At 47.0% G+C, this 13534-nt stretch overlaps 1 protein-coding gene across 5 annotated transcripts in view; it reads right to left on the bottom strand.

The window, feature by feature from the left end:
* Window positions 1–13534, bottom strand: part of TNFRSF14 (TNF receptor superfamily member 14) — a 661986-nt gene that overhangs the window by 351011 nt on the left and 297441 nt on the right. For all 5 annotated transcript variants that reach the window (XM_069610212.1, XM_069610211.1, XM_069610213.1 and 2 more), the window contains one exon: window positions 7735–7825. In XM_069610212.1, coding sequence (XP_069466313.1) covers window positions 7735–7825 — 91 coding nt within the window. The remainder of the gene's footprint in view (window positions 1–7734; window positions 7826–13534) is intronic.

Genomic DNA, 13534 nt, shown 5'->3' with positions numbered 1-13534 from the left:
CCGAAGGGTAGTACCTTCAACTGATAATGCTTGTCTTGTATCATAAATCTGAGGTATTTTCTGTGCACTGGCAACATTGAAATATGAAAGTATGCATCTTTCATGTCCAGTGTTTCCATTTAATCCCCTTGTGATAACAAGGGAATTACTTCCTGCAGAGTGACCATGCGGAACTTCTGTGGCTTTACAAATTTGCTCGCTGGGCGCAGATCTAATACAGGGCGCATGGTTAGATCCTTTTTGGGTACAAGGAAGTACACTGAATAAATACCTTCTTTTACCTGTGACAGAGGTACGACTTCTATGGCTCCTTTCTCTTGTAGTGTCTCGACTTCCTGAAGAAGGATACGAAGATGGTCTGGTGTCAGTCGTCTTGCTCGTGGAGGTCTGAATGTTGGGGACCGATTGAACTCTATACAGTACCCGTGGGCCATGGTCTTTAGAACCCACTGGTCTGTAATTATCCCCTCCCATGCCTGAAGGAATGATGTTAGCCGGCCCCCGACAGGGAGGCTTGGGAGGGGACCCGAATCTTCGGGTCATTTTGAACCTGAGGCTGGGGAGCCTCTGGGAGTAGAGTTCTGGCCCCTTCCTTTTCCATGACGCTGACCCCTCGGGGCATACTGGGTGGTGTATCCGCTAGTTCCCTGTGGAGAGGACCAATTTTTTCCTGAGTTGTACTGTTGTTGAGGGAAGCGTTGGACACGAAAAAGCCATCTGGACCCAGATCCTCGTCATGTAGAGGGTCTTTGTGTAATCTGGTCTAGCGTTTTCAGGGTGCCATGCTCCTTTTTTGCGGTCTGGAGGGCCTCGTCGACCGCCTTCCCAAACAGGTTGGATTCTTCCATGGGTTTATTTATAAGTGACACTTGAGTCTCTGGCCTGAACCCAGAGTTCCGTAGCCACGTGTCTCTTCAGGAGTGTGCCCTGAGCCAGGGATCGACCAGCCGTTTCGGCAGAATCCAAAGTGTTTTTAAGTATGCTTTGGTTCACTTGTCTGCCCTCAGTCACTGTGGTCAGAAGACGAGTTCATATGGGTTTGGGAATCTCCTGTAGGCCTTCTTGTAGCAAGGGCCACTGAGCATCCGCGTAGCTGGCCAATGTTGTTGGCAATACTTGTTGAAAAAGCCGCTGCGGCCGTGATCCTCTTCCCAAGGGCGTAAAGTATTTTACCTTCCTTATCAGGGGGTGCCTCACCGGTTGACAGAGGGACCCCTGCCCTCTTTCTTGTAGTGGTCACAACCAGAGACTATGAGGTGGAGTGACCTCTGATATAAAGGGGGTCTGAGGGAGAAGGACAAAATAGTTTTTCTATTCTTGGATTAACACCTCTTGTGAGAGCAGGGGTTGATATGGAGAGAGCCAGGCATTTTTAAATTGAATTTAGGAGAGAAATAGCCTGGCTGGCCGGTGCCTTCTCTTTGAGGATGTCCTCCACAAAGTCAGCTTCAGGGACAGCTTCATCTGTGGCAATTTTGAAGTGTTCAGCTGCTTTGCGCAACATGACGTTAAACGTCAATTGATCATCCACTGGCGAGGGTTGTCTAGTGGGGGTGGTCTGGGGGGGAATCCAAAGACAGGGCATCAGGATCTGGTGATGGATCTGGAGACTGCCATGGTTGAGGGTCACCCATATCCGGGTTTTCCTCCCAGCCCTCTATGGGATCATGCATGTCCTCAGGATTGGTGAATTGATCCTCATCCTGAGTGTCTACAGGAATGTCCTCTTCAGTGAGGTCATAGTTGTATATATCCTCTTGCTGAGAGGGGTAAAGAGCCTTGAGATTTTTGCTATAAGGTCCAAAGGGCTCTCAGTGGTCTTCTTGGTGTGGGTTGCTCTGAATGGGTAACAAACCTGTCCAGCCTTTCCATACAGTTTTCAAATTTCTCTCTAGTCCAAACAGAAGACCTAGAATGGTCTAGAGGTGGAAAAGTATCTTGCAAACGCTCTTCTGTTGTAAAACGTAGAGATTTCTGTCTCAACGTCGAAGACATCCCTTCTTCGCCCTCGGAGAACTCCTCCTAGGGGACAGACAGATGTGGGACATCCATGTGCCTCTCTTTCAGCTTATGGGAGGGTTCCGGTACTCCCCTCAGGCTATCCTTGGATCTCAACGGATCCTTGGCCTTTCCCGTAGGCCTCGAAGAATCTCTCGTCTGCCGTTTCTGAGAATCGGTGATAATAATTCTTGCTATACTGTCGGCGACGTACTCCGCAGACAGGCGGCGCGTAGCTTCGGCCTGCGATTGTGAAGGAGTCTTTGACGGCAGAGCTGGGGCCTTGTCTTCAGCGGCTGCCTTCTTCGGCGGTGCCGGGGCCTTGTCTTCGGCGACCGCCTTCTTCTGCGGAACCGGAACCCTGTCGTCGCTGGACACCTTCTTGTGATGCGTCTTGACGGAATCCGGAATATTAGAGGTAGCGCCCTTTGTCTTTGATGACCCAGTTGCTAGGCGCATATGCGGCTGCGGGGAGGGCTGCCGATCCTGACAGTCGGCGGGTGCCGCAGAACTTCCGGTGTACCCGTTGGTGCTGAAGTCTTCTTCGACTTGGCCGAAGATTGACTTGGGGTTGTGTGTTTAGTGCTGTGTAAATGTTGGTCTTTGTCACCAGGTTGTACCTTCCCCATAGCAGTGCCTGAGCCGTGCCTGGTGGGGTCGAGGACAGACGATGTGGAACGGAAGCGTTCCGTCGAAAGGTGAACGACCTCCGGTTCGGAGGTCTGATCATCACTCTCGCCGTCGTCACATTCGTTGGCTTCGGCAGCGGGAGAAAACTCTGCCTTCGACATCCCGTAGGCCGCCCACCGCTTGACTTTGCGCTCCTTTAATATCTTAGGATGGAGGAGCTTATAGCCGTGCATCCTACTTCGTTGTGATTGAGGGGCAAGCAACGGTTACACAGTTTGTGCTTATCTTTCTAAGGAAATTTGCCTTTACAAATGGGGCAAAACCTAAATGGAGTCCTCTCCATATCTGAGGATGGGTAGAGTGACGAAGACCAAAATGGAAAGAGGAAGGAAAGGGAAAGGCATTCTTAGATTGTACAGAAATGTCCACCCCGACCACTCTCTACCTACTGTGTAGGCCGGCGGAAGGCCCAGCCACGTGGTCGCCAGCACCGACTGGATCACTGTCCGTCGAAGTTCTGAAGGTCTTTGGCGGAGATCTGGTACGGCCGTCGAATAAGGGAAGGATAGGGTGATCCTAACTATTTTATATAACTATTCGACCAAAGGTCGAAGGGACAATAGGCAATGTCTCTGACGAGCTCCGCATAAGGCGCCCAGTATGCTGGGTGAAAAAAATCAATCTGAGGGACCTCGACACGTGAGGGATCTTGGGTACACTACACGTCACGTAGGGCTAGTGTTACAGGCACGCCAATGTCGACATCCCCTTTCGATTCTCGAAAGACAAGATGCAATCCTCTGAGTTACCACTGGATGTCGGACTATATGCACAGCATGTGACTCTAAACAGATTAACAAACATCAGAATTAAATAATACACATGAGCATCTCTGATTTCAGGAAAAGGGCCTTAACACCCAAATTAGCCCTGCAGATGTAAACTGATAAGCAAACTCTAAAGCCCTGGTGGGCCTAACGGCCCCATGCTGCCTGTTATTAAAGGTAACTGCAGCCAGGTTTGGGAAGAGAGACAAGGCTGGATAATCCAGATTAACTCCCAGAAGCCCAAGAGGAATCCTCCTTCCCACACCACTACAACCATTCCCATGAAGTTCCTAGCAGGCTTCAAGAACTCCCAGGAAGTCTGACCCACGTCTGAGATACTGGAAAAGCCACAATCTAAAACAAGCCATCATTTCAAAGAGCCTGGAGTTCCACCCATCTGTTGTGTCTGTATGGAGCAAGTAGAGGGGTGTGTGATCTCCTGTTCTCCAGTGTATGGTTTGAACACACCGAGGTCTCACAATGAGACCCTAGCCTGGCTGCCCCTGAGCCAAAGACATACTCGCATCATAATTTCATATGAAATGGTGCCAGACTGTCACTGCATACGGAAGGACAGAGATCTGGGTCCTTCTCTCCCTACGTACTGTGATGAATCCAATAGAGTCATCACTGATCTCCCAGGGGTAACCTCCTCACATGTGACCAGGGGATTGCAGCAGCTACCTGATCCTGACCCTGGGGGTAGCTATATGAGGGAGGCTCACATGGGAGGAGACAGCCTCCGGGGAGATGCCATGGCTTCATTGAATGAAACATGGTATCCCCCATTTGCCCTTGAATATAATCCTCTCATACCCAATACCCTCAACGTCTATTGCCATACTTCCATAGCTCACCCTAGGGGAACATATACACCAAACTTCCAACCCTTGTCTAAAATGTGAAAAATACAAGACCACCTGTGATTTACCATTCAGAGCTACAGCCGTTTACATCATCCGTCAACAATGGACTCCTTTTCCCAGAATCACCCGAATTCTGGGACGAGGAAGAGGGAAATAGTGTAGAGCGGAATCAGCCAGAAGCTCAGTAAGCACTCTAGTTGTTTTCTGAAAACACCCAAGCCCCGGATATATAAAGACTGAAGGCAGAGTGTTAGAGGCTGCTGCTGTTGGAGAGAGGACGTTTCACATCTCCACGAGGCTCGAGAAGCTTGAAAGCACAAACCGGGTGGCTGACCGGGCGGCTCACCATCCAGGGAGAAAGGAAAAGCTACATGGGCGGGACCCACTGCTGAAATGCAAGAAGCAGGTGGAAGACTCCTGGGCATCTGCTGACTGCAAAAAGCAGTACCGTGCCTTCCAGAACCAGAACTGAAGTGGGCATGCTGAAGCAAAGCCACAGGAGGCATCAGCACGAAGAGACAGCAGTCACGAGAGCAAAGCAGGCAGTACACTTTTGCCGCTGGATTGCAAACGAGCCAGAGTACTCCAACAAGAGTCAACCCAAGGATAGTGGAGACCGCGGGGCATTTCAGCAATCACACCAAACATGAACAATAGCCATTAGAACAGACAGAAAGCAAAACGCCTAATTATGAAACAAGAAAGTGTATTGCAAACAAGACCCCTATCAGTATGTGAATGTATGGAATGCAAATACATGGGGAGCACAAATCGAATGATATATCAAGAAGTTACATTATGCAACAAAAGGGATGCACAACTGGGGGAGTGGAGAGAAACATTGTGTGAATATAAACAGCCTTGGCAGGAGATTATACCAGGCAATTACAAGTATGTGTGAATATAAGAAGCCCTGGCAGGAAAGTATACTAGGCCAGTACAAGTGAGTGAACACAAAACGCCCTGGCAGGAGAGTGTACTAGGCCATTGCAAGTGCATGAATATAAGAAGCCATGGCAGGAAGGTATACAAGGCAAGTACAAGTGAGTGAACACAAAATATCGCAGGAGAGTATACCAGGACATTACAAGTGTGTGAGTACAAAAATCCCTGGCAGGGGAGTATACCAAGCAATCTCAAATATATGAATATAGAAAGCCCTGGTAGGTGAACATACCAGGCAACTGAAAAAGTAAGGATAAAAAGAGATCATAAGAAGGAATATTAGAACTGTGTTAACCAGACAAGAAAAAACAAAATTCTGGCAGGCAGGAAATCCAGGAACTGTGAAAGAAGTGGAATTACAAGGCTGCACAGCTTTGTAAGGAGCAGTGCTATTGTGGTCCAAGAAAAACAAAAGGAGCTCTTAGATAAAGAATCATCTGTATTGAATAAGAATTCAGAGGAAGGGAATCACCCTCTAGAACCAAGACTCTTTGTCTTTAGAGAACATTTGTGTTGGAACTGTTTAATCTTCCCTTATAAACTCTTTTTCAAGCACCTAAGGATAAAGACATTTCCTTTTCACTTTATAGTTTAGTTTATAGTGTGAGGGTCAGAATAGAACTTTTGAACACAGGTCAGTTTTGAGTTTGACATCCTCACACAGACAAATACTTAGTTTTGGTTTTAGATAGGGAAATACCTCATTGGACAGGGCCAGAGAGGCCTTAACATGGCTAACTTGTGTCCGAGTTTCATTCTGGATTTCTCACAGTACCCTTTGTGTTGTACATCAACATCCACATTTCCAAAGACTACTGACCATTGCCTGCAAGGGGAGTCTTACTACAGACGGGTATGTATGGCTATACTTTGATAGCCTCCTCCCATATAAAGCACCATACTGTCTCACCATGAACTAAAATAAGGCCTAGCCCGACATGAACCGAAATAATTCTTAATGATAATCTGTAATCAGGTTGGCAAACATTTTTAACTTTACTGTATTTGTTTGACCATGCCATTTTCTTACCTTTTGTTACCAACATTCACGTTTATACACAGTTTATACTTAACTATACTTAACAAATCCATTACTAGTTCAAATTTGCCAGTCCCAGATTTAAACTATTTGAAAGTTGTGGTGGGATACAACGTACAATTCTCCAAATATGCCCTGGTTGCACAACACTATTATCAGAACACTTCAGGACATATCCTTCTCCTCCTCCATTTCACAGAACTATGGGCCACCTAACAACATACCCATGCTATCAAAAAACATTCTTCAACCACACAACCCCTCCGGTCCATTGGTTTGTAGCATCTATTTCTTGCTTTCCTATCTTGTTATCTACCACTTGCTCTTTATCATTCCTCCAGCCGACCAAGGCCTGGTGGATACCCAAGGCACGTACACTACTTAAAACGTGCTCTGAAACGTCTATGGTGGTGATTTGGCACACCATTAGCCTAACATAATACAATACAGGCATATGTTACACCTACACAGCACCATCCTTAAAGTAGTTTGGTGAAATGAACAACAACATTCAAAGTGACAAATCCAACCAGCAAATTTATGAGCCAAGACTCTTTCATTTGGATAATTTAGTGGGTGTATAGTCAGAATGTTCTCATTTCCTTTACTCATTTTAAGTAATTAAGCCTACTGAATCATACAGTTAGTTGTGTGTTTTTCAATTAAGCATAGCAGCAATAAGTAAACATTATCCCACAACTAGTCTACGATACTCTCTGGGATAGATTAACAAGAACCAGGCATCTAATCTAAAATAGGGCAGAGGATTAGCTTTTTTAGATGCCGTAGTCTCTGAAATGCGCAGATCACAGTTTTCACAATAGTGAGATGGGCACTTCATGGGGTCCATGTAGCAAATAATCATGATGCCCTACTGTGAGTGCTGGCAGCGCATTTCACCATGACAGGCATGAAATGCCAACTGCTGCTGTCTCGGTTAAAAAACATGCAAAAAAGTATCTGAAATGATCCTTCTATGCCCCTTTAATTCAATGTGCTTCCCCTTGTAACTGTTTGTGAATCTGTATGCACATCTGTAATCTGCACTTTTCCTATGTGTTTTACACAACTGGTTTATCATAAGTGTGCACCACGAGAAAAGGGAATGTATGATGCAAACTATCAGAGACCCTTTGTGAATCGGGACACATTTATGTCCAAGTGCAAACCTTCACTTGCATGATAAAATGTTTTGTCCATTTTGGACCATTATGTACATCATATTACATATGTTAAAATATAGAATATACACACTGTACACAAACATTTTCGATGATAAATATTATATGCATATTTACTACAGTATAGGATATTATACACATCATACACATACGTTGTCCATTCTACTCAATATGTTACATCTATACAGTATATCATATGCAATAGGTTATATTGTATGTACAATAGTAAATATATATTGTACACATACCTTGTCCATGTTGTACAAAATTCGGACATGTTGTCTCTTGAGAAACTGCCATGTGGGCAATTTTCACAAACTGTGTTACTTATTTCTGTGCCTGCAAAAGTAAGAATATGGAAATATTTGTAGGTTTTTTACGTTTACACCAGCATGTTAACCTGCAACTCAAACGTACTGTTGTCAGAGCCCAGGGAGATGTACAGCTGCAAGGACACCTGTTTCAAAGATTCACTATTTTTATGGGATAAGGTGCCACCAGAAGGGTGATATTAAGTAGTGTCAGAAAGCCTGTGGTTTAGAGGTCACCGACTGGTCAGCAATCGCTATCGGTAATCACCTAGCAGATTTTCTGTGAACTATGTGAAATAAACTGCAGATAGTGGTTGGAGTGACATGTCACAGTCCAATTCTTGGTTGCTTTATAAACTGGATCAATATAGGGCACTTTATTTAAACATACATATTTCTCAACTCTGGGTTCGAAATTGAGGGGAGCTGCCTTTGGCTTCTAGGGCCAACTGATGCCTTCCAAACATTTAAATGTTATTTAACTTTTAGTATTTGCGAATGTTTGTACAAAATAATTAGAACACATCTAATACACATTTAAACACAAATGGCTCATAAAAAATTGATAAAAAGTTAAATGAGCATCTCTGGTAGCTCCTGGTTTCCCTGTAGTAGCTTCTGCATACGGGGGTGATGCCCGACACCCAGGAGCTGGTTTTAGCTCATGCTCATTGAATCTCTGTTTAGAACCCTACAACTGCAAAGGAAAACAATTAAGGCCCAATTCACGGAATTCTGCGCAGAAAAGGCGCAAGCGCAGTGTGCCGAGAAGGCGCTGTTAGGAAAGATTTCGTAATTGTAGGTAATTTTCCTTCCATGTGGCAACCCCTAAACTTTTTGCTGTTGTTTTTCACCTTGTTCTCGACTTTGCCAGCGAAGTGCAGCCTTCTGCCGCACTCCTCTGGGCTTTCGCTCCTTTCTTACGGGGAAACTGACATGCCCTTAAGACAGTCAGTACCGGGAAACGCTGTTTTCCGTAGATTCTTTTATCATGTTGCGGCTTTCGTGCAACATGACACAAGAGGGCACTGTAAGCTAAGTTACAGCTCTCTTGGGTCTCTAGCCTTCTACAGGCCCTAGATACTCGTTTAGGATTGTAACTGATCGGTGCAAGTGATTCACGGACGGGAATGGTGGCAGCGATCGTTTCTTGTGTTTTGAGCTCCTTTTGGCGTTCCAAGCGCGTTTCTCGCGCTTAACCCAAAATGGTGGCCTGGCTCCCAAAATGGCCAGACCACGAGGCTCCTTTGTCCTGTCCGCTGACCGTCTTGCTCCCTTCACCTTCCCCAGGTCGAACCGACCCGGGGCCTTCCTTATTTGGGCATGTACTTTCCAGCGAAACACTGATGCTTTCGCGGGCTTCTACATGTCTTGTGTGTGCCTCCAGGATGTGGGCTGGGATGTCTGGTCCCAATACACATCCTGGGTGCCAGAGAGTCTAGGGTGGTGTGAATGCCTGGGACCACCGTGGTCCGTGATTGGTCCACGAATGGTGAGTGTTGATGAGCGGATCTCCCATTGGGTCCCCTCCGTTTTGGCGCGAAGGGAACCGTGGATAAGAGGGGGCTGGAAACACCACTACCATGTCGATCTCCTGAGTTCTCACGAACGAAGGAATATAGGAGCCAAGTATCCTGCACCCAAGAGGCTGAACCGAGGAATCGCTGGTGACCCGCTGAAGGACTGCTCCTCTGCACTGCTGTCGCCTTGTGAAACCCTTTTCACCTTTGATCGAACCAGAAGGCCTGTACTGGTACTTCGACCCTTGGAATAGCGGGGACAGCTATTCTCGGCATCTTCACCATCTCCTGCTAGTAAGCCTTCGGAAGCGTCTATGGGCCATCCAGCTGACTGACCAGCCTACACAGGAGTCTTGCTCTGTAACCGCCGCCAGGTTGTGTAGTATTTCGAGTCCTTGTCACTCTCACACGCTTCGTACACTTGGCGTTCCCAGGTCTGAAGTGAGTAGTGTACATTTGGCTCAGATACACATGGCCGCTCCGTTGCCCTGCTGTGGTAACAAACTGTGCGGGTTTCCTCGTTTGGGACGTCTTTTACTCAACTCTGCTGCTGCAGACTCAACACGACGACGAGACGTTCCCTGCTCTTCTGAACCTGCCAGCGACTGAAACTGACGCGGAGAAGCCTGAGTCTGCTTGCATCGGGGACCGGTGAGTGGCATAGCTAGGAACTGGTCGACCTCCTGCAGGAGCCCATAGCTTTTCCCCGCTGTGTCAAAACAGCACCCTTTTCCGTACTCGCGCTCTGCTTCTGCCCACAGTGGAGGCTGCGCTTGAGTCGCGGAACTTGTTCTTCTTCATTTGTGCACTAAACTGAACTGCCTGATTTTCCTCAAAGAGACTCCCCTTTTGCCCGTTGGCACCAGCGTGTGCAGGTACTTTTGAGCACAAGGCTCCACTCTTCGCAGGGCTCGGACTTCCTTTTAGTTAGGTGCCTCTGAAGGTGGACTGGGTCTAAGCATTATTTCGCACTGCCTGTTTTCCTTCCCTTTTAGGTGGACTACACATTTCGTGCATCTAACGCTTGAGACTTGTATTTGTATATATATTGTATTGGTATGGTATGTGTTGGTTTACTAGAGTTGTATTGTGATTTCTCGCTACGGTCATTGTTTTAAAGGCCTTGGAATAAATGTGTATATATTTTTAATATAGCACCTGTTTGGAGTAGTTTGTAAGTGTCCTTGCTTTGTGTGCTCATTGCGGGCTTTCAGTCACCCTCACCCCTCTTGAGACCTAGTCTTGACCGCCGCGATCGCTACCTTGATTGGTCTGGCTCGTCCAGAGGTTACCCTGTTCCAAGTAATTAGGTTGGCCTTCTGAACTTCTGCGCCACCAGGACAGAGTTCAGAAATCCGTCTTAACAAATTGGTGGCAGCGGTGGGATACGACTGAAGGTATCCAGTGTTGCGCACAAACTAAGGCATTTCAAGTTATTCCGACCAGGACACGTAGTGAATTGTTGTAGTATGAACTTTAAAAAGGCCATAGTCCTATCTAACAGTATGGAAACAAATACCTTGTTAACTTTAAATGCTTCCAAATCAGAAACATTGAAAAAGATGTGTGCGGAGAGAGGTGTTTCCTCTCAAGGCACGAAATTGGATGTGATCCAAAGAATCGTGGCGTGGCAAGAAGCGCAGCTTGACGCTATAACTTCTGAGGACAGTGCGGAAGGAGGTGGGGCTGCTCTCACTGGTAGAACCAACGGTTCTGCCGCTGCACTAATCCACCGCGACCACGAGGACAGGGAGGATGAGATGTCCAATGTTTCCTCTGCCAGTGCTAATGGGGAGGCTATGCTTGAATTCAAGAAGCAAGAGCTGCGGTTTAGGCAGAAGGAGCTTGAATTCAGCATAGCCAAACTAAAAATCAAACAGGCAGAAAAACAGAAAGACAGGGATCACCAGTTGGAACTGGCCAAGCTTCAGGTTGCAAATGGGTCCAAGGGTCCGGTACATGGGTCTGGGGCCTCCTCTCATCCACGGTTTCCGAAAGATCTGCTCAGTGTGTATGAGGAAAGGAATGACATTATGGACTGGCTGAATGCGTTTGAGTATGCATGCGAAGTTCAACAAGTTGACAATGCTGATAAGATTGCCTGGTTACTCAGCAGACTGCCCCATTCTGGTTGTAGTGCCATTATGGAAATGTTGAAGGCTGAGCGAGCTGATTTCGCAATGTTAAAGCAAACTCTCATTTTAAAGTTTGGGAAGACTCCGACCCAATATTTGAAACGATTCAGAGAGTATAAGAAAAAGGAAGGTGGTACTTGGGTATCTTATGTCACTGAATCCTTGAAAAACTTAACTGGCTGGGTCGAAGGTTATAAGGTTTCTACCTTCGAAGGCATGATAAATCTTGTCATGCTGGAACACATTTTTGCATCTTCTTCCCCGGAGCTTAAGCAGCATTTGGCCGATTCGAAGGAGATAGATCCTAAGAAGCTGGCCATTGCAGCAGACTTATGGGTGTCACATCGAGTGTCCCATAAGGACAAAACTCATCCTGGTAAGCAGGAGAAAGGGAAAAAGTCCAAAGATAAGGAAGGTGGAGAATCTGATAAATCTTCTTCTCATAAGGGCCACAAAAAGAAAAATAAGGGTAAGACACAAGAGAACTCACAGGGTAGTGGAGGTCAGCCTCCGAAACAGAACTCTGGTTACAATAAGCCTCCCTATGTAAACAGACCCAATGGATCTTGTTTTGCTTGTGGAGCAACTGACCACGTGAAGGGGGATCCCTGGTGTAACGTTAGACCTTTGGGGGTCCACTCCGCTAATCTGGCCTTCTCCTCCTACGAGGAAGAAGAGATTACAGGAGCATCCTTCTCCTCAGACTCATTTCCCAGCGGGATAGAGGCTGAGGTAGTTTTAGTTTCCCTGGGTTCCTGGGAGCCTAAAGTCGCAGAGGCTTATGCTAGGATTCCAGATAATACCAAGCACTACTTTAAAGACAGTGTGCTGATCAATGGAGTAGATACTCCAGCTCTTAGGGTAGTGGGGGCAGTCGAACTGTAGTGGATTCTACCTTGGTAGACTCAGAGGAAGTTGCCAGAGCTACTCTGATGCCCACTAAATTGGCTGACGGCCCACTCCGTATGTTCCCAGTAATACCTGTAAATCTTACTTTAAATGGTACAGCAGTCAGGATTCCAGTGAGCATTCAGAGAAACGTCCCGGGAAAGGTCTTGTTAGGTAATGATCTCAGAGCTTTAGGGCTCGTAGGAGACACTGCCGAAAGACCCTACACACGGTCTCAAGCACGGGCAGCATTGGCCAAGACCAATACGCCGCCCCAGCCGAAGGGGAAACCCAAGGCGAAAGGAGTCAACAAGTCAAGACGAGGGAAAGAGAACATTCCCCCGAGCTCGCCTACCACTGCGGTGGAGGAAGTTGGTCAATCGCCCGCGCCTGACGAGGAGGTGGCGATGCCTGAAGTATTTGACCCCAACGACCATCCTGAACTAAAAGACTTGTTAGTTGAAGGAGGTCCTGATAGGGACGAATTCAGTAAAGGCCAACGTGAGTGCCCATCGCTGGAAGGCCTAAGGAGACAGGCCTGCTCCCAGCTTGAGGGTGAACCTCCTGGGACGCATAGGATTTATTGGGAAGGTGGACTCCTGTATAGTGAGCCCACAGAGTCTACAGAAGGAGACCATAGGAGGTTGGTGGTTCCCCTTGCTGTTAGGCCCTTCCTCCTGCAGTTGGCGCATGAAGTGCCCCTTGCTGGTCACCTTGGTATTAAGAGGACCAAGCAAAGGTTATCCATGCACTTCTACTGGCCCAAGATGGGGGTGCAAGTAGAAAGTCACTGCAGGAGTTGTGCCTCCTGCCAGTTATCTGGTAAGGTTGGCTCGACAATCCAGGCTCCGTTGGTACCGCTCCCAGTTGTGGGGGTACCATTTGAAAGGGTAGGGATCGACATCGTTGGTCCCCTTGACCCGCAAACATCCTCAGGCAATAGGTTTATCCTGGTGCTGGTCGACCATGCTTCCAGATATCCTGAGGCCATCCCATTGAAAACTGTAACTGCCAAGTCAGTTGCAAAAGCTTTACTTGGCATATTTACTAGGGTTGGCTTCCCTAAAGAAGTTGTGTCGGATCGTGGCAGCAACTTTATGTCGAAGTATATGCAGGCTATGTGGAAAGAATGTGGGGTCACCTACAAGTTCTCTTCTGCATACCACCCCCAGACCAATGGTCTGGTGGAACGTT

This window comes from Ambystoma mexicanum, chromosome 8, assembly GCF_040938575.1.
Source record: "Ambystoma mexicanum isolate Mex_15411 chromosome 8, UKY_AmexF1_1, whole genome shotgun sequence".
Taxonomy (NCBI): Eukaryota; Metazoa; Chordata; class Amphibia; order Caudata; family Ambystomatidae; genus Ambystoma; species Ambystoma mexicanum.
This window is presented reverse-complemented; position numbering and strand designations above follow the sequence as displayed.